Consider the following 20180-nt stretch of genomic DNA (forward strand, 5'->3'; position numbering starts at 1 on the left):
TGACGTCTGAGACCCTCTCAAGGCAATTTAGTGTAGACACGTAAAAAAAATCTTTAAATAAATATGTAGACATCTTCATTATTTATTTCTCTCCTGATTATTAAAATCTGTACTTGCAGCACCTTTTGCGAAATCAATAAAAATGGCTATGATTTTTTCTTGACAATGAAGATCGATAGGAGACATTGTATAAATTAAATTTATTGGTGCAACATTTCAAGATTAGAAACAAAACAGCGAATCTAAGTGATAAAAGGATTGAAAATTTGGCAAGAATCTTGAAAACAATTTTGCAAGAATATATGATGCTTCCGTATTGCCTGTAAGAATCCAGCAAGATTTGAAACTGTCGATCATTATATAGTGTTTTTCCCTACTTCCTGTGGTGCCTCCGAATTTAGTTCTTCAATTAAAATTAATAGTCCAAAATGTCTGTGTATGCTGAATATAAACGCAAAAAGCACTGGACTTGAAAAAAGCTAGCAGAATAACTTCTTAAAATAACCTTGAAAATGGACTTTTTTACTTGATTTATACGTAAAACCACTGATTCAAGGTACCTAATTTTTCGGAAAATGCCCATTAGTTCTATGACTGTTAGTGAAGTTATAATTTTTAATTTCTGGCCATCCAAAAAATTTGACTAATTTCTCAAAACTCTGGCCATGTGCAACGAATTGAAACCTCGCTAAAAACATGAATCAGTCAAGCGCAAAATTATTTCCCGAAGTAACTAACTTTGACTGTCGACGCAGTTTTGAGCAATTTTTCATCTAGGGTCAAACAATTTTTTATCCTTGCATGACTATTAAAAAATCATACAATTCATATATGACCTGGAATGATTTTTTAGAATTTTTTTAGAATTTTAGAAGTAATTTTTTTTAGAAAACTATTGCAGCGTTGATTGATTTTTTTTCTGAATAATCTCTTCCTGTATAAAGATTAAAGCTTTATCGGAGTAAGATTGATTTTTTTAACATCTTTGCATGACCGCTAAGAAATTACACAACTCACACATGACCTAGCATGACTTCTTAGAATTTTGTATGATGTTCGACATTTGCATTGATTTGAAATAATACAATTTGGTCCATCATTAAACTCGTAAAAGAAGAATTTGACCAATCAAGTCAAAAGAAATTTACTTCATGAAATATTTCAAAACCCATGGTGGTCATAGCTGTGTTTATAATGAAATCGAGGGCAGTCAAAATCATATAAGCTGCGGATCGCTGATCGGAACTATCAAAACATGTTCCAGTTTGTTCATAAACAAAGAAAGGTTAAATAAATCGGCGAAAACTAATTCGCCCGTTGCATTCAAATGACAGCCCAATTCTTTAAACAAACTCAACGCTCCTAGCAGCGCTTGCGACTATTCTACAAGATTTTTGATACGCTAGAAAGGGCAGAGGAGCTACGAAAACAATTGATAGACATATTTGTTCACGACACTGGATTACCTGGAGCGAGAACTGTCTAAGCCTCGAAGCTTATTGTTTAAAACGCGATACGAACTACATGACACGTATCTCATAATGGTATGGGGTATATAAAATAAAAGTGTATCCTTTTTTTAAAGTTGAAGCTGATAGTGACTATAATGATCACTTTAAAAAAACGTCCTTTGTAATTGACAGTAGATTTTTGAAATGCCATATATGAACTTCCTCGTATAATTTAGATAAATATCCGATTCAAACGTCAATTTTCAGGTCAATTGATTTTTTAACACACTCTATCTTTGCAATTTGCTGAAAGTTTTAAAAGCTTTTCAATAATGCGCTTGACAAAATTCTTTTAAATATGAAGTCGAGGAATGTTTGCCCACAAAAAATTGAGGGCGTACAGTCAAACAAATGTCACTACACAAAGGAAAAATATTAAGCAAAAGAAGTAAAACAGTATAGTCACGCTCTCTATTTCATGAATTTTGAAAATGGAACATTACAGTGAAGAGGTAAACCCCAAAATTTCCGCCTTAGTAAAATTGGCTCGAAAATTAGTTATATAAAATGAACGAAATTAGATAACATCCTTTGTATCTTACTTTTCGCAAAAAGGGGTTCGCCAATTTTGCGAAATAAAAGAACATTCGGTGCGAAAAGTAGTTAACAAATCTTGTAGTACGTTTCCGCTCAATTTAGGTATCTATTATTAGCGAGCATTTTGAGCATGCAATAAGCACTTTTATAAAGATTTAATTGAAGCTTTCAAAGCTTTAAAGTGCTTTAAATACATGCAACCTCAAAATTGATTTTTTTTGAAAAAAATCCCTCGCACATCAAAGGCTTTGTATATCAATGTGGGACTGGCCAATTTTAATAATTAGTAATAGATAGTACTAATTAGTAGTAGAAAGTAGTACTATACGTACTATAAAGTACTATAAGTAGTAATAAAGTAGTAATAAAGTACTACTAGTAGTAATAAGAAAGGCTTAATTAAATAAGTAGTAATTAAGTTACGCTTAATTGCGGATTATATGCGAAATCGAGATACCTTGTGTGCGAAAAATTGATACATAAATTGAGCGGATGCGTGATACAACTCGCGCGAAAAATAGGTTATTAAGTTTGTACTTGTATTACGCGGCTAAAATTAGGACACTTTTGCGAACACGGGATACGTTATTCCCTTCCATTTTACCGGTTTCTGCTAAAGTAGCTATTTTTTGCAATATTGTCCCACTTTCAATGTATTAACATAGTAAAAACGAACACGAGATACACACATCGGGCATAACTGCCCGCGACGATTTGGGTATACCTCTGCACTGTAATGAATACATATCCCCACTCTAGTCAAAAAGACCAAGTAACAACAACCTTTTGAGTATAAATCTTTGATATAATCCATATCAAGCACAAGTAAATTTCGGTAGGCTTGTTTACTTCAGTATCGTCGATTTGAAGGTGGGAAAAATTGGAGTAATAAATTTGATAAAATTGTTGAAAAATTTTTGGTTTTAAGCGTCTAATAGTTTCTTGCTGTTATCCATTTTACAGTAGCCGACATTTATTGACAAAAATGTTGTCAAGTAAAATTTAAGAGTATGCTTTGATCATCTTGGAGATGTTGATTTCTTATTGACATTTTCTGTAGGCCATGAACAAACAATATAGGACGAGTTTCATCTTTTCAACTTCACGATTTTGTCCAGAAACAAAGTTAATTATGCTGAAAAGGGAAACTTGATAAGTAGTATTCCAATGTTTTATTTTTGCTAGGACAATAGCACCAGAGTAGGATAGAGACAACTCTTTTGGGAATCGAATGCCCCAAAAATTTTTTCGTATCAAATGGAAAATTGATTCATGCAATTGAAACCAAAGGCAACGAGAAACTAAAACGATTAAAACTGAAAACAAATAAAGTTCTTACGTTTACTGAAAAATTACCAATGAAGTCTTGAATCTAGACCCACAAAAAACTAAGAACTGAAGCCAAAGTGCATTCCTTTTTTGCTTACGTGAAACCAAAACATTAATTATTCTCATCTGTCAAAATCAAAATTTCCAATCAATATTATTTAGCTCATTTGAGGTTAAAATTTTTTGCAGTGAAACAGCACTAACTGTGCAATAGAACACCATTGATCATAAAAATTCTATGACATCAAGACTTGTTCAAACATCTATTCCAGCTTTTGTAATTATACAAAATTAGTTTTCATATCAATAATGTTTTTCAAACACATCTACAGTTAGGAAAGAAAATAGCTGTTACGAATCCAATTTTTTTTATATAGCTGTGAATTTTTTCAGGGTTAATGGAAAAGTATTCAATTTGCATGTTTCAAGGTGAAGATATCTGTTTCTTAGAAAAAAGCACTTACTGGTTTTAAAGTTGCCTCAATTCACAAAAACAGTATATTTGTTTCACTTCAAGCAAACTACATAGCGAATACTGCACTTTTAGAATATTGGTTTCATATTAGATAGCCTTTCGAAACAAAAGACCACAGCTCGTCAAAACAAAACTTGATAACTGTCAACAAGTATTCACACTAAATTTAATTTCTTGTTACGGCGATATATTACAGCTTGTTCTTACTAACTTTGTTCAACTTCTGTAAATCTGAACAAAAATTTGGCTTTTAGGGTAAATGTACATCATTAGTTATCATTTTCGTAAAAAAACTTTTAGCGTAAATAGATTGACCGGATGTTGATATGTTTTAAAAGGTTGGGGTGTTAGTTTCATTTTGGCATAAAAAACTTTTTTTATTATTTTGAGATAATTTAGATCTTAACTAACTCTTAGATTTCATAAGGCAAAGGTGTCAATCATCAAATTGAGGTAAAGCAAAAAATTTGCTGGCATGAAAGTTTGACCCCTCTACCAGAGAGAAATAGAGTTTGGTCAGCTGCCTCCGTGGAGCTGTTATTGTAGTGCTGAGCTCTCATTTAACTGTACCACCAGTTCGACAAAAGAATTACAAATTCTGATTTCAATGAGGGTACGAATAAGAATTTCTAGGCAAAAAAGGGTCATATTTACCAAAAAGAGCAATGCGATTTGCAAAAAATATGAAGTTCGGGGAAAATTAAGAAAAGAAACGTTGACAATAAGCCGCTGTGACCAAGTGCTGGTCCCACGCAAAACATATAACTGGTGCAAGGAAATTTTGGATTTAGTAGCTTTCTCTTCGAGGCAGATCATCACTGAGTTACACTAATTGGTAATGTTTATTTTTTGTTCCTTTTCTGATTTACAAGCGTTGATTTCAGCTAGCTGTAGTGGTCGATAGATTAAAAAGCTTGCAAGAATCTTGCAAGGCCATTTTGCAAGGGAATGCATACCGGTACCAATCTTCTGGCAAGGCTTTTGCAAGTTTTTCTATTCACTTTCAAGTTTTTTGCAAGATCTTTGATTCACTTGCAAGACATCTTGAAGGTTTTCTATTGACTTGAACTTGCAAGATATGTCGCAAGTTTTTCTACTCTGCAATTTTTGTTCGATAGTGCGCTAGTTTTTGCAAGAGCATCCATAACTTTGTCAACTAGAGGCGTGGAATTACTGAGCCCAACAAGGAGCGCCGTACCAATGAAGAGAGCGAAGTGAGAAAGAGTTGGGAGCTCACGCAGGAGTGTCCTAATTAAAGAAAGATCAGTTAACTTATAACATCAACAGAGAGGTTAATGTCTGAGTTAACTGAAACTTGAATCTGATTGTTTTAGATGAAACTAAATTAAATATTGACAGAAAGAAGAACAAAGTGAAACTTCAAAAACACACAGATACTTGTGGAATGAAATAACTTTAAGGCCATTAAGAACAGTAGCCATCAACAGGAGGCACCAAATGGGTTCACTTAAAGCTCAATAGGAAGACATTTAGACCTGACTTTCATCTTAGAATAAAGAATTGAGAGAAAAAGCTGAAAGTGTTTGTTTTTGCCATTTATTAGATAAATTGACAATACAAAGGACAATAAAAAGGACAATAGAAGGAATTTGATGGCTCGCGATGTTTCTAATTTCTTAGCGAAAAATCGTATTTGAATTGGAAATCTTGCAAGAAACTTGCAAGATTCTTGCAAGATTTCGAAATCAATTAGTATTTTGAAAAAAATTTATTAGAATCAGTTCTGCTGATCGAAATTCTTGTATAAGTCAATTCATTTGGTTTTTAGTTAGTTTTAGCCACCAAATATAATTTTAAAAATTTTCAGAATTAAAAAAAACTTGCAATGTTCCTGCAAGATTTTGAATCCGGCCGAACTTATTTCCATGGATATTGGTTTTGTAACTTGTTTAGTCAACAATAATTTGCTTCAAAGGTGTTTTCTATATTTGAATCCGCTCATCATTAGGAAATCCATGAGCTAATGTTGTTTATAAATGACCTACATAAAAAACAAGTCAGTTGAAAATAAGTGCTCAATAAAGCATGAGTGGTATTAATTAATATAATTTATGTTTTAATGATTACTTATTTTCAACTGGCAGATTTTTTATGATAGGTCACTTATAAACAACATAGTTAAGTACGGAATCTACGAGTTTGCGTTTTTCATATCGGAATGAGTATACTGTACTAGAAACAATTGGATATTGTGCATAATTAGCACTATTGGACAAAATCAAAATTTTTGACAGCCAAAAAAACTGTATCCAGTGCTGTCCGTTCGTCATTCGAGGTCTAAACTAGGCTACAGTTAATTTATTTTTGAGGAACAACTGACCTGAATATGAACATGAATAGCATGAGGAGTCCGAAGAAAGTGGCGACGTTGTCCATAGTCTTCAACATCACAAGCAGTTGTCTTCTGAGTGCAGGCATGAATCTGACCAGTTTGAGGACTCGTAACAGACGGAATGTCCTGAGGACAGACAACCCAGAGGAACCCTCCCCATCCTCCCCACTACCTCCAAACAACTCTATCAGACTAAAGCAAACACCTCAGCTTGACAAAAGTTAGAAATCTTACACGATATACGATTAAAATCTCAGAAGTTAATTTTTTTGTGATTTTGTTCGATTTCAACCAACTTCTCAATTCACCTAATTATTTAAACTTTCGAATACCAGAGTCGTGGTCTTGATATCAGCTAGCTTTTAGGTAAAGCCAAGAAAACTGTTATTTATGATTGGGGATAAATGAATAATATGGAGTGTAACCTGATAATGACAATGAATCCATCGAACAAGTTGTATCCGTTCTTGAGGTATCCGAAAAGACCATACACAAGCAGTTTGAGAAGCATCTCTACTGCGAATATGATGGAGAAGACGAGGTTACTAGTCTCAACTATGTTGGTCAATAACTCTGGCTAAAATACAAACATAAACTTAATGGCCCTCTTCTTAAAGATAAATTATAGTTAAATTATATAATGTGATCCTTTAAGAAAATTGATTGATGTTTATAATTTGTGCCTGAATGATTTGAAGTATTGTTTGTTTCAAGTATTTTTAACCATACGACTTTTCATTTACTTTTTGCAATAAAAAAGGAAGACCCAGCCGATTCAGCGGTTTCAAAGAAAAGTTTTAAAAAATATTTTACTTTAATGAGCTTCTCCCGTTATCATTAGCATTGGCATTGAATATATCACATCGGGAAACTAAGGGAACAAGTTGATGTCATTCTCGATGTAGGATTTAAAGTCTTAGAGTCTCAAAAAATCAAACTTGGAGTGATCGTTTCTATTCAGTAAACAAAAATAACTAAGATACTTTTCTAACTCAGTATTAAGCATATATCCATTTTGTCATATCACATTGAAATTGAACAACTCCAAACAACGCTTCGATCTCCTAGTCTCTTAATATTCAAAGTTTTGTAAGCTAAAGAAAGAAAATAAAACTGCGGAAAGACACAACTTAAAAAAACATAAACCGACTAATATTGGGAGAATTGCTCTCTAACGACAGGTGAGGCAAATTATTTCAGAGGCTGTAGCCTAGATAAATTTTTCTTTGATGGTGAAAAAATAGTTGACAACGCCGGGATTCGCACCATGAACCTCCCAATCATTTGCAAGAAGCACTGCCCATTCTTTTGCTATGCTGCAATCGCTTATATATTAGCAACAAGCTTTAGTTCAGAGTGAGAACAATGAAGATCACTAAAAAAAGTAGAAAGAGAACTTGAAAAAGTCACTTGATGAGTCAAAGAATGTTCTAGAAGAGAAGCGCAAAAAAGGTAAAGCGGAAAAGTTGCATGAAAAAAGACCAACACGTTTACAATAATTGCAACGAACTTCTTTCGAGAGCAATTAATGAAGCAAAACCACAAACAGCGCTGAAATTACTTTCCTTGAATGTTAGAAAGGCAGCGGCAATTTATACCCTTAAGGATGTCCTGACCCTCAATGACAAGGACAAAAAGACAACAAGCAAAGAGTTTTGCTGTTGTCTTACAAATTACTCCTGGAATGAAAAAATAATAATAAAAAAACATAACTGACTAATGTCGGGCCAAATGCTCTCAAACGACCGGCGAGTTGCTGGTGAGGCTAATTTTAGCTTGATTCGACTCTGCAACTTTTAGTTTTCCAGACTTGTTAGTAAATAAATCAAACAAAAAGCTGATAATTCAAAAAAATGGCAAAATAATACAAAATTCAAGCTTTAAATAGTTTCACTGGCTCTTAAAGATCCATAAACTTGGAACACGATAAAAACTTTCAAAAATTTAAAAAAAATCAAAAATTTGTTGAGACTGGAGTCATTAAAATATTGATAATCACTCCATTAATTCTAGACCCTGGTGCCGGAAAAAAGACAAAAATTCAAAAAGATTCAAAAATTTCGGAAAAATTGCAAATCTTTTTAAAAATTGCTGATATTAAAATCTTGAAAAACATTCCATTATATCTGGAAGCTAATCGACAATACAGCCCTCGAGGAGGATATTTGCCTCTTGAGGCTGGAGAAACCTAAAAATTGACAAAAAAATTCAAAAGTCTTGAGAATACTAAATTTTATTTAAAAAAATTGTTAAAATTCGGGATATTAAAATGTTGAAAATCATTCCATGGCCAAAAAAAAAATTGCAGTACCTTTTAATCAAACCCAAATGAGGGTTTTCTGACGTTTGAGGCCGAAAAAACCCGAACAATGACCATAAATGTCAAAAAAATTGAAAAAAAAATGCAAATTTTGTCAAAAAAATTCTAAAATTCGTGGTGTTGAAATTTTGAAAAACATTGCATTACAATTGGAAAACATACAGAAACCTATTCCCCAGCCTTAGATGAGGTTATTTGGCTCTTGAGGCTGGAGAAACCTTAAAATCGACAAGCATTTTCAATAAATTTGAAAAAAGGCAAGTTTTATAAAAAAAAGACTGGCGAAAATTTGTCATTTTAATAAAAAGAAAGCTATTCTATGTCACATATAAAATGTTCAGTAACTTATGATCAAATCCTTAAGGAAGTTTCCTTGCCCCTGCGTCCACAAAAACGTGAATATTGAAAATTAAATTGAAACAATTTGAACGTTTTGTCAAAAAAATGCTAAAATTCGTGATGTTAAAATGTTGAAACCATTCCACTACCTCTAGAAACTATTCAGTAACCTATTATAAAACCCTAGAGGAGCTTCGTTGACACCGAGGGCTGAAAGAACTCAAAAATGACAAAAATGTGTGAGAACAATGAAGAGCGGCAATTTATACCCTTAAGGATGTCCTGACCATCAATGACAAGAACAAAAAGACAACGAGTAAAGATTTTTTCTGTTGTCTTACAAGTTACTCCTGGAATGACAAAATAATAATAAAAAACATAACCGACTAATGTCGGGCCAATTGCTCTCAAACGACCGGCGAGTTGTTGGTGAGGCTAGTTTTAGCTTGATTCGACTCTGCAACTTTTAGTTTTCCAGACTTGTTAGTAAATAAATCAAACAAAAAGCTGATAATTCAAAAAAATGGCAAAATAATACAAAATTCAAGCTTTAACTAGTTTCACTGGCTCTTAAAGATCCATAAACTTGGAACATGATAATAAAAACTTTCAAAACATTACAAAAAAATTATCAAAAAATTATTAAACCTGGAGTCATTTAAATATTGATAAACACTCCATTAATTCTAGAAACTCTGCGATAGCTTATCATCAAAACTTGGATGAGGTCCCTAGGACCCTGGTGCCGGTAAAAAGGCAAAAATTCAAAAAGATTCAAAAAACTTGATAAAATCGCAAATATTTATAAAAATTGCTGATATTAAAATCTTGAAAAACATTCCATTATATCTGGAAGCTAATCGACAATATAGCCCTGGAGGAGGATATTTGCCTCTTGAGGCTGGAGAAACCTAAAAAATGACAAAAAATTCAAAAGTCTTGGAAATACTAAATTTTATTTAAAAAAATTATTAAAATTTGGGATATTAAAAAGTTGAAAATTATTCCAAGGCCAATGTAAAATTTCCAGTAACTTTTTATCAAACCCAAATGGAAGTTTTCTGACCCCTGATGCCGAAAAAACTTGAACAATGACCATAAATGTCAAAAAAATTGAAAAAAAAATGCAAATTTTGTCAAAGAATTCTAAAATTCGTGTTGTTGAAATTTTGAAAAACATTGCATTACATTTAGAAAACATACAGTAACCTATTTTCCAGCCCTAGATGAGGTTACTTGGCTCTTGAGGCTGGAGAAACCTTAAAATCGACAAGCATTTTAAATAACCTTGGAAAAAGGCAAGTTTTATAAAAAAAAAGACTCGCTAAAATTTGTTATTTTAATAAATTGAAAGCTATTCCATTTCAAAAATAAAATTTTCAGTAACTTATCATCAAATTCTTAAGGACGTTTCCTTGCCCCTTCGTCCAGAAAAACGTGAATATTGAAAATTAAATTGAAACAATTTGCACGTTTTTGTCAAAAAAATGCTAAAATTCGTGATGTTAAAATGTTGAAACCATTCCACTACCACTAGAAACTATTCAGTAACCTATTATAAAACCCTAGAGGAGTTTCTTTGACACCTAGGTCTGAAAGAACTCAAAATTGACAAAACTGGGTGAGAACACTGAAGAGTGAGAACAATGAAGATCACTGAAAAAAGTAGAAAGAGAGCGTGAAAAAGTCACTTGATGAGTCAAATAATGTTCTAGATGAGAAGCGCGAAAAAAGTAAAGCGGAAAAGTTGCATGAAAAAAAGACCAACACGTTTACAATAATTGCAACGAACTTCTTTCGAGAGCAATTAATGAAGCAAAACCACAAACAGCGCTGAAATTACTTTCCTTTAATGTTAGAAAGGCAGCGGCAGTTTATACCCTTAAGGATGTCCTGACCGTCAATGACAAGGACAAAAAGACAACGAGCAAAGAGTTTTGCTGTTGTCTTACAAATTACTCCTGGAATGAAAAAATAATAATAAAAAAACATAACTGACTAATGTCGGGCCAATTGCTCTCAAACGACCGGCGAGTTTTTGGTGAGGCTAGTTTTAGCTTGATTCGACTCTGCAACTTTTAGTTTTCCGGACTTGTTAGTAAATAAATCAAACAAAAAGCTGATAATTTAAAAAAATGGCAAAATAATACAAAATTCAAGCTTTAAATAGTTTCACTGGCTCTTAAAGATCCATAAACTTGGAACATGATAAAAAAAACTTTCAAAAAATTAAAAAAAAATTATCAAAAAATTGTTAAACCTGGAGTCATTAAAATATTGATAAACACTCCATTAATTCTAGAAACTCTGCGATAGCTTATCATCAAAACTTGGATGAGGTCCCTAGGACCCTGGTGCCGGTAAAAAGGCAAAAATTCAAAAAGATTCAAAAAACTTGAAAAAATTGCAAATATTTATAAAAATTGCTGATATTAAAATCTTGAAAAACATTCCATTATATCTGGAAGCTAATCAACAATATAGCCCTCGAGGAGGATATTTGCCTCTTGAGGATGGAGAAACCTAAAAAATGACAAAAAATTCAAAAGTCTTGGAAATACTAAATTTTATTTAAAAAAATTATTAAAATTTGGGATATTAAAAAGTTGAAAATTATTCCAAGGCCAATGTAAAATTTCCAGTAACTTTTTATCAAACCCAAATGGAAGTTTTCTGACCCCTGATGCCGAAAAAACTTGAACAATGACCATAAATGTCAAAAAAATTGAAAAAAAAATGCAAATTTTGTCAAAGAATTCTAAAATTCGTGTTGTTGAAATTTTGAAAAACATTGCATTACATTTAGAAAACATACAGTAACCTATTTTCCAGCCCTAGATGAGGTTACTTGGCTCTTGAGGCTGGAGAAACCTTAAAATCGACAAGCATTTTAAATAACCTTGGAAAAAGGCAAGTTTTATAAAAAAAAAGACTCGCTAAAATTTGTTATTTTAATAAATTGAAAGCTATTCCATTTCAAAAATAAAATTTTCAGTAACTTATCATCAAATTCTTAAGGACGTTTCCTTGCCCCTTCGTCCAGAAAAACGTGAATATTGAAAATTAAATTGAAACAATTTGCACGTTTTTGTCAAAAAAATGCTAAAATTCGTGATGTTAAAATGTTGAAACCATTCCACTACCACTAGAAACTATTCAGTAACCTATTATAAAACCCTAGAGGAATTTCTTTGGCACCTAGGTCTGAAAGAACTCAAAAATGACAAAACTGGGTGAGAACAATGAAGAGTGAGAACAATGAAGATCACTGAAAAAAGTAGAAAGAGAGCGTGGAAAAGTCACTTGATGAGTCAAATAATGTTCTAGATGAGAAGCGCGAAAAAAGTAAAGCGGAAAAGTTGCATAAAAAAGACCAACACGTTCAGAATAATTGCTACGAACTTCTTTCGGGAGCAATTAATAAAGTAAAGCAACAAACAGCGCTTAAATTACTTTCCTTTAATGTTATTAAGGCAGCGGCAAGTTATACCCTCAAGGATATCCTGACCGTCAATGACAAGAACAAAACGACGACGAGCAAAGAGTTTTTCTGTTGTCTTACAAATTACTCCCTGAATGACAAAATAATAATAAAAAACATAACTGACTAATGTCGGGCCAATTGCTCTCAAACGAACGGCGAGTTGTTGGTGAGGCTAGATTTAGCTTGATTCGACTCTGCAACTTTTAGTTTTCCAGACTTGTTAGTAAATAAGTCAAATAAAAAGCTGATAAATCAAAAAATGGCAAAATAATGCAAAATTCAAGCTTTAAATAGTTTCACTGACACATAAAGATCCATAAACTTGGAACATGATAAAAACTTTCAAAAAATTAAAAAAAAATTATCAAAAAATTGTTAAAGCTGGAGTCATTAAAATATTGATAATCACTCCATTAATTCGAGAAACTCTGCGATAGCTTATCATCAAAACTTGGAGGAGGTCCCTAGGACCCTGGTGCCGGTAAAAAGGCAAAAATTCAAAAAGATTCAAAAAACTTGAAAAAATTGCAAATATTTATAAAAATTGCTGATATTAAAATCTTGAAAAACATTCCTTTATATCTGGAAGTTAATCTACAATATAGCCCTCGAGGAGAATTTTTACCTCTTGAGGCTGGAGAAATGGCGAAAAAAATTCAAAAGGCTTGAAAATACTAAATTTTATTTAAAAAAAATTGTTAAAATTTGGGATATTAAAAAGGTGAAAATTATTCCAGGACCAATATAAAATTTTCAGTTGCTTTTTATTAAACCCAAACAGAGGTTTTCTGACCCTTGAGGCCGAAAAAACCTGAACAATAACCATAAATGTCAAAAAAATTGAAAAAAATTGCAAATTTTGTCAAAAAAATTCTAAAATTCGTGTTGTTGAAATTTTGAAAAACATTGCATTACATTTAGAAAACATACAGTAATCTATTTCCCAGCCCTAAATGCGGTTACTTGGCTCTTGAGGCTGGAGAAACCTTAAAATCGACAAGCATTTTCAATAAACTTGAAAAAAGGCAAGTTTTATAAAAGAAGACTCGCTAAAAATTGTCATTTTAATAAATTGAAAGCTATTCTATGTCAAATATAAAATTTACAGTAACTTATCATCAAATCCTTAAGGACGTTTCCTTGCCCCTGCGTCCAGAAAAACGCGAATATTGAAATTTAAATTGAAACAATTTGCACGTTTTGTCGAAAAAATGCTAAATTTCGTGATGGTAATATGTTGAAACCATTCCACTACCACTAGAAACTATCCACTAGAGGAGTTTTTTGACACCTAAGGCTGCAGACACTCAAAATTGACAAAAATTTTGTTATAAAGCTCAAAAAAAATTGTGAAAATTTGAGGTGTGCAACGGGGGGCTGATGGGGAGGGAGGGGGGATGGGAAAGAGTGGGGTGGGAGGGGGGGGGGGGGGGGGGCAACACACGCGGCGGGAGGATTGGGGCAATATTGGGGTGTCAACAGTGGGGGCGTCTTCATCCTCTAAGAACCGCTCTTCACACCATAAGTCGCCAAAACAATTTGAACTGAAACAAAGCTGAAAGGCTCTAAGAGCACTTAATTCCCGCTGGAGGCTAACTGTTTATCTCGTTTTTGAGAACGAAATGTCAAAAACGTCAGGCGAAAAATCGATCAAGCAAAAAATTGCATAAAAAAGACCGACAGGACTAATATAATTGCTACAAACTTCATTTGAGAGCAATTAAATACTAATCAATACTCTAGAATTAGTTTAACTGATTCCTTAAAGAGAGGCACAAATTAACATTGGCATTAGATTCAAATTTGAAAATAGAATTCTAAGCACGAAACTGACAAAATTGATTGAACAAATGACTACAAGCCCAGAAAATGAACGCAGAACAATTCTCTGCCATCACTCTTTCTCTTGTAATAAAGGCTACGTACGAGTATTATAAATAAAACATAAATTCAACCATTAAACTTTGTTTTATGTTACATAAATTTCACACTCACATTTCATTACAAACAGAGAAATTCTTTTTCCTCAGTTTCATTTCAAGCAGTTCTTTCTATCTTTTCCTAAATTTTTAGACAAATTTTCAGGTGACAACTAATTTTATTTGCAGAAAATCAGGACTCTAAAATTTTTTCTCGATGATAATCAGGACTCAAAAAAGTTCTCGATGAAGATTTAAAAATTGTAAACGATAAATTCGAATCCTGTTATTTAACCTTATTATTTTTTGAAAATACCAAACTGCAACAATAAAAAAATCAAAGAAGGTAGTGTTATTAAAACTATCAAGATTTATTTTCAAAATGTGCGACATTTCAAATTATATTGACCGTAGATAATCAGTTCTTTTTTAAAAAAAAAACATAAGATGATCAATGAAAGAATTTGTAATATACAGTATCACGATACCTGTGCACGAAATAAAACCACTGAAAAGTTTTTACTTTATTATCTTCAAAATTTTCGGAAAAAAAGACAAAATCGAAAATATGTTAGCAGGTTATAAATTTTTACTTATTATACCAAGCGAAAAAGGTGTCGCTTGAACCAAGAGTTTAAATATGTCAACGTTTTCTTCAACAAGGCCAACTTCGAAAGCAGATTTTCTTTACTTTGCCCTTCAGATTCCTTCGAACTGTTCGAAGTCACTAATTGTTTGGAAAAAATTCATGTTAATCAGCGCTGCTTGAAAACATTTTTACAAATGGTAGATTGCTTTTGCTTCATCTGATCATGTCACTCTTTTGCGTATTCAAAATGACCCTGATTACATACCAATCGTGATTTAAGGTCGATACTTGACAAGTTTATATTTAAGCCCGATACCTGACAAACATGCAGCTCAAATCTTTGTCCATTTTTATTGAAACAGAAGAACAAGTAGCCGCAACTGCTTCTTCAATTTGACACTAAGCGAAAAATTTCAGATCAATTGATGTTTTAGGGAAATATTTGAGTGTTATGTGTTAAGGTTCTCGAATTTTTTTAGGTGATTTTGGTTGCTTTCGTTATTAATCAAATTTTTTCACGTTCCTTCAAACGCAAATGAACAAGCAATACACTTCTTTTTGTCAAAACGTTGTTCCCGTGGCTTGCTCTTGAAGGGAATTTATGGATTGATTCTCTGGATATCCTACATGATTAGCATTCAACTCAAGACGTCAGTTTTGCATTTAAAATTGACGTTTTAAAGTTCTGTCGACATGGTTGTCTTCACCCAATCAACGGCATAGAAATGAGATGCACAAGAGAAAAACAAAGTACAAATATAACATGGGAAACTAACAAAAATGAGCAAAAAAATTATAGTTTTGAACTTGATAAAAAATTGCGTATCGCATTCTCAATTGAGCAGTGAAGCAGTGCATCTTGCTCCCGTGAAACGTGTAATTTATCTCCTATGATTTTAACATTAGTATCGGACAAATTAAGTTACTTGAAGTTAACAATTGGGGATTAACTTTAATTTTGAAAGTCTTGAGCAAGGTGCAAAGTGTCTGAGCACGATAGTGTCTAAGCGAAATAGGAACCTTTGTACCAAATACCTTTGTACCAAATACGAATCAAAACCTTAACTGCAAGCCTAACCTAACTTGATCTAGGGCGTCTTAGCAGACGTAAAAGATTAAAAATTGAATTCAAGTTGGAAAATACAAGTTGAATACAAGTTAGTTAAAGATACAGTCTTGATATTTCGTACAACAGCCAAATTTTAGAGCGACAGCTCGTTGGCTGCTTATTTCGATGACTTCAGTAATTGTCTGAGTTAGTAATTAAACTCAAATATCTAATTAGTTAATTTGAACTATTTGATTATTACAAGAGAAACACGTTCGCTATTCAGCAAAACCGAGCGATTGGTTATTGAGGTTAATATGTTATCAACTAACGCAATGGTAATCTACAGTATTGCATATATAAAGTCGAAAAAGCGAATTGCAAAACGATAAATCTGGACAGATTTCAAACTGCTAATAACGAATGGGGTAGTATAAAACTATCCGTGTCATTGATAGGACAGCAGCCGTTGTAAAAATCGTTAGAAGCAAGATAATCCTATATTTGGAGCTCATAAAACGGCTTCCCGGTTTTTGAAACCATTTTTAAACCTGCTTGCGTTTTTGACTGCCGAGACAAAGATAATAAGGCACCATAGCAACAAAGTAGCACTATTAGCAGCATTAAAGCCTGCAACAACATACCAATATTAAGTTAAATATAATCTGTTGAGGTTAACTTCTTTTTTTACTCGGGTTGCTATTTTTAGTAACCGTCCTTATTATATCGGCAGTACACTGGCTTTAAATTCAAAATTGATTTTTGTAAATTGCATTACTCTAACTTAAGCTTATAATATACATTGATATCGTAAGAGTGGCCCAGATGCCAACATGTAATTATATGGATTTGCTTTTGAGTTATACTGACCTGCTGGTGGAACTCGACAGCCATGCTCATAGTGTTCAGAAGGATGCAGATGAAGATGGCATACATGAAGTAGTCACTGTCCACCAATGCACGTGCACGCATACATCCTGTAATTACAAACATCATAAACTCATAATATTATTACAGAATATTAGTGAAAAATTATTATAACCAATTTCCACTATGGCGTATTAAACTTTAAAGCAAAATCATTCAATCAGCTTGAAGCTTTACTTCTCGAGCTTCTTTAATAATTACTTAAGACTGAATTCAGAATCTTAAATATTCTAGGACCATGATATGGGTAGGTGTGAATCTGAAAATCTTCTGCTTAACTTTGAATTAAATTTGCGAGACAATTTCAAAAGATGAAAATACAAGTCTCAGATCAGTACTGTATCAGAGCTCTGATCATGTCACTTTTTAGAAATGGCACGTCTTGAAACAAGTCTTTATTCTTGGAAAGTCTTCAGTCGTCTTGGTCAAGAATTGATAAGTACTGCGCAAGTCTTGGCCAAGACTTGAAAAGTCTTGGGTCGAGTATTCAGCAAAGTTTTTTTTGTCGGTTTACCTTAGTTTGGTAACAATAGACGAAGGCCGCCACTTAGAGTGGCCTGCCTAAACAACTCTCCAAATTGACAAATGAAGCACAAGACAAAAAGAGCACTTCATCAAAGTCCAATAAAAAGAGAATGAAAAAAATTCTGATATCGCCCAAAGATAGCAGTCATGACTACATTTTTCAGCCTATTGAAAAATAATTTGGTTTCGGGAGAATATACGGGACATTTGACGTTGTATATGCTCAATTTAGAAATAGCTTCGTCAGATTAGAAAATTTGTCGTAAAACTTTTTAACCAATTTTTGCTAGTTTGAAATGCGCTAACTATAAATAATTTCTTCATAAAACTCCACTTTGCCTAACTGCGCAATAATCAAGACTTGTCAAGTCTTGCTCGAGGCTTGATTCAAGACTTGAGGTCAGACGTGATCAGTCTTGATTTGTCAATTCAAGACTCAAGACGTGTATTGCACTGAAGAACTGATCAAGACTTGAAATTAATACCGGGCGCGATTATCACATTTGTCGCTTCAGAAAATACGAATCGACAACAACCTTAAAAAGAACAGTGACGGAGATGAATGCTAAATGTGACAATATGTTGCACAAATTTAAGTTCTTGTTCAAAACTCGTCATGGTGAATATCATTGACAAAATTCTTCAATTTTTATGCAAAATTGAATTAGTTTTCATTCCAGTTTTTTTGCATTAAGTAAATTATAATTAAAATTATGCGGTTAAAAATACTTGCAGCAAAGTTTTTACTTGCAATCAGCTGCTCATTTAAATTAATTCTCTTAATGATTTGAACACCAAGTTTTTTGCAACACTTTTGTGTTGTGAAAATTTTGTTTTTATAAGAAAAAGATCATAAATCGGATTTCTAACGTTTTAAAGAAATCGTTTTTCTTTCTATTATGTGAGCAAAACTATGTATTTCTCATCTTAGCACATGGGTCATGGGAATTGTTGATTTTTTCGAAACATATCAATCAAACTAATTAACGTTAAGTTTCAAAGAGTAGATGTGAACAATTTTTCTATTTGTAACATATTTTTATTATTTCATTTTCCAGAAGGTTTTTGCATATCAAACATATTTCCCACTGCATCTACTGGGCATTTCAAAATGTGAAATTGAATGCAAAAAACTGCAAAATGAGCAAAAACTGAAAAAAAAACTTAGAATTTCGGACTCCATGGTTGTTCAACCCTGCTCCGCACTTCCGAAGGACACCTGAAAAAGGGTTGAAGTTTCAACTTTTGGTAGAGTATCATAAATTAAGCCAACGAACACAATTGTATCGTTCAATCTTGTGAGGCTAATAGCACCTACAGCGCGCAAAGATTTATTTTTTCGATTTCTTGCCTATTCATAGTTTTTCCCGTTGTGCAGTACAATAACTAATTGTTATTAATTAATTTTCATTCATTTGAGATCACAAACCCTCTGCAGGTATCATCATTGCATTGAATAGTTGTAGAAGTGACCGTAGAAAAGTTAATCGATACTTAAATTGCAAAAATACTGACGTCACCTAACCAACCTTGTCAATCAAAGACAATTAGGTATAGCTTTGTAAATAAAAGGTTATTAATTTTTGTAAACAGATTGATGTGTGATTTAAATGTTGTTCAACTAGAGAAATTAGAGCGTTTCAACCTTTTCATACAGACGAAATTTCAAACAGAGTTGAGCTGACAAAAGCTTAGCAAAAGTTTTATCATTTTCAGTTTTTTTTACTGAATCCCTAAAATCTCAAAAAATAACGTAACCCCTAAAATTTTAATTTGTGGCCTGTAAAAATGACAGCCACTTTAACAACTCAATAACTTGAAGTTGATGAGTTCTCGGAGATTGTAAGAGATCGAATACAGTGCGACAGATCAGGCCAGCCTAATGCTCGCGAAATAAACTTGTGAAGTTTTGTTCAGATAATTTTTTTGAAGTTGTCTTCGCGTTTCCACGTTTTCAACGAAAACAAACACTACGTGTATATACTATACTATGTAAAGTTTTCCTGGACAGTAAGTTGAAACCTCTAAACTTTGTTCTACTCAGTATGGTATGTATTATCCAGTTAAGCAAACGCAAACTACAGTATTGGACTAGTTCCTGTAAACAAAAAAAGTTCAGCTTTGCTTGGATTAAAACGTGGAAAACATTTAGAGTTGTGTATTCGGAAATAGAAATACTTTAAGAACTCCAGTTTCCAGGGTTTAAAACGTTGATAACCGTTTTCAATGCAAACACAAATCTGTTTAGCCATTATTTTGCTCAAGCGCAAACGAATCATAAAAGTGAAAAAATTGCTATTTTACTTATTGCTGTTAGTCACTCCGGAAACACCCCGCAAACTGACGCGGTCCGAAAGTTTTTCAAAACGTTGATAACAAAATTTGGACTTAAATTCCCCGTAAACCAATAATAACACTCAAAAAGCGTATTTTTAGCGAAGAACATGTAACTATCGATCTTTTCTTATGAGTATAGTAACTACAGTTAGTTTTCGCCTTATTTGTTGCGCACTCTTTGACAGCAAAAAAAAAATGAATTAAATAAACAAATGATGAACTGACATTCTTTAAACATTTTTGTTTCCAGTTTTTACCAATCAAAGTAAAGCCTATAATTTTGAAAAAAAAGTACAAATTTAAAATCAGTTTGTTCGTCCAGCAGCTCTTTGGCTAGGATGTGACATTCTTTATTACAGTAAAATTGTTAGTCTTCCATATTTTGTTTTTCTAAGCATTGACTCCCGACACTTCAATCATGTTCAATCAATTGGCAAAAAATGTGCATAAGATAACACCAAAAAGCATGTTTTATACAAAAAGGTAG

The 20180-nt window shown here is 32.8% G+C and overlaps 1 protein-coding gene across 21 annotated transcripts in view; it reads right to left on the reverse strand.

The window, feature by feature from the left end:
• LOC142336128 (voltage-dependent T-type calcium channel subunit alpha-1G-like) overlaps positions 1–20180 on the reverse strand; it is a 155833-nt gene that overhangs the window by 127128 nt on the left and 8525 nt on the right. For all 21 annotated transcript variants that reach the window (XM_075384700.1, XM_075384697.1, XM_075384698.1 and 18 more), the window contains exons 6-8: positions 16775–16881; positions 6631–6782; positions 6194–6397 (exon numbers count right to left, since the gene is read on the reverse strand). In XM_075384700.1, the coding sequence (XP_075240815.1) occupies positions 6194–6397; positions 6631–6782; positions 16775–16881 (463 nt within the window). The remainder of the gene's footprint in view (positions 1–6193; positions 6398–6630; positions 6783–16774; positions 16882–20180) is intronic.

Source organism: Convolutriloba macropyga, chromosome 3, assembly GCF_964194025.1.
Source record: "Convolutriloba macropyga chromosome 3, txConMacr16.3, whole genome shotgun sequence".
Classification (NCBI taxonomy): domain Eukaryota; kingdom Metazoa; phylum Xenacoelomorpha; order Acoela; family Convolutidae; genus Convolutriloba; species Convolutriloba macropyga.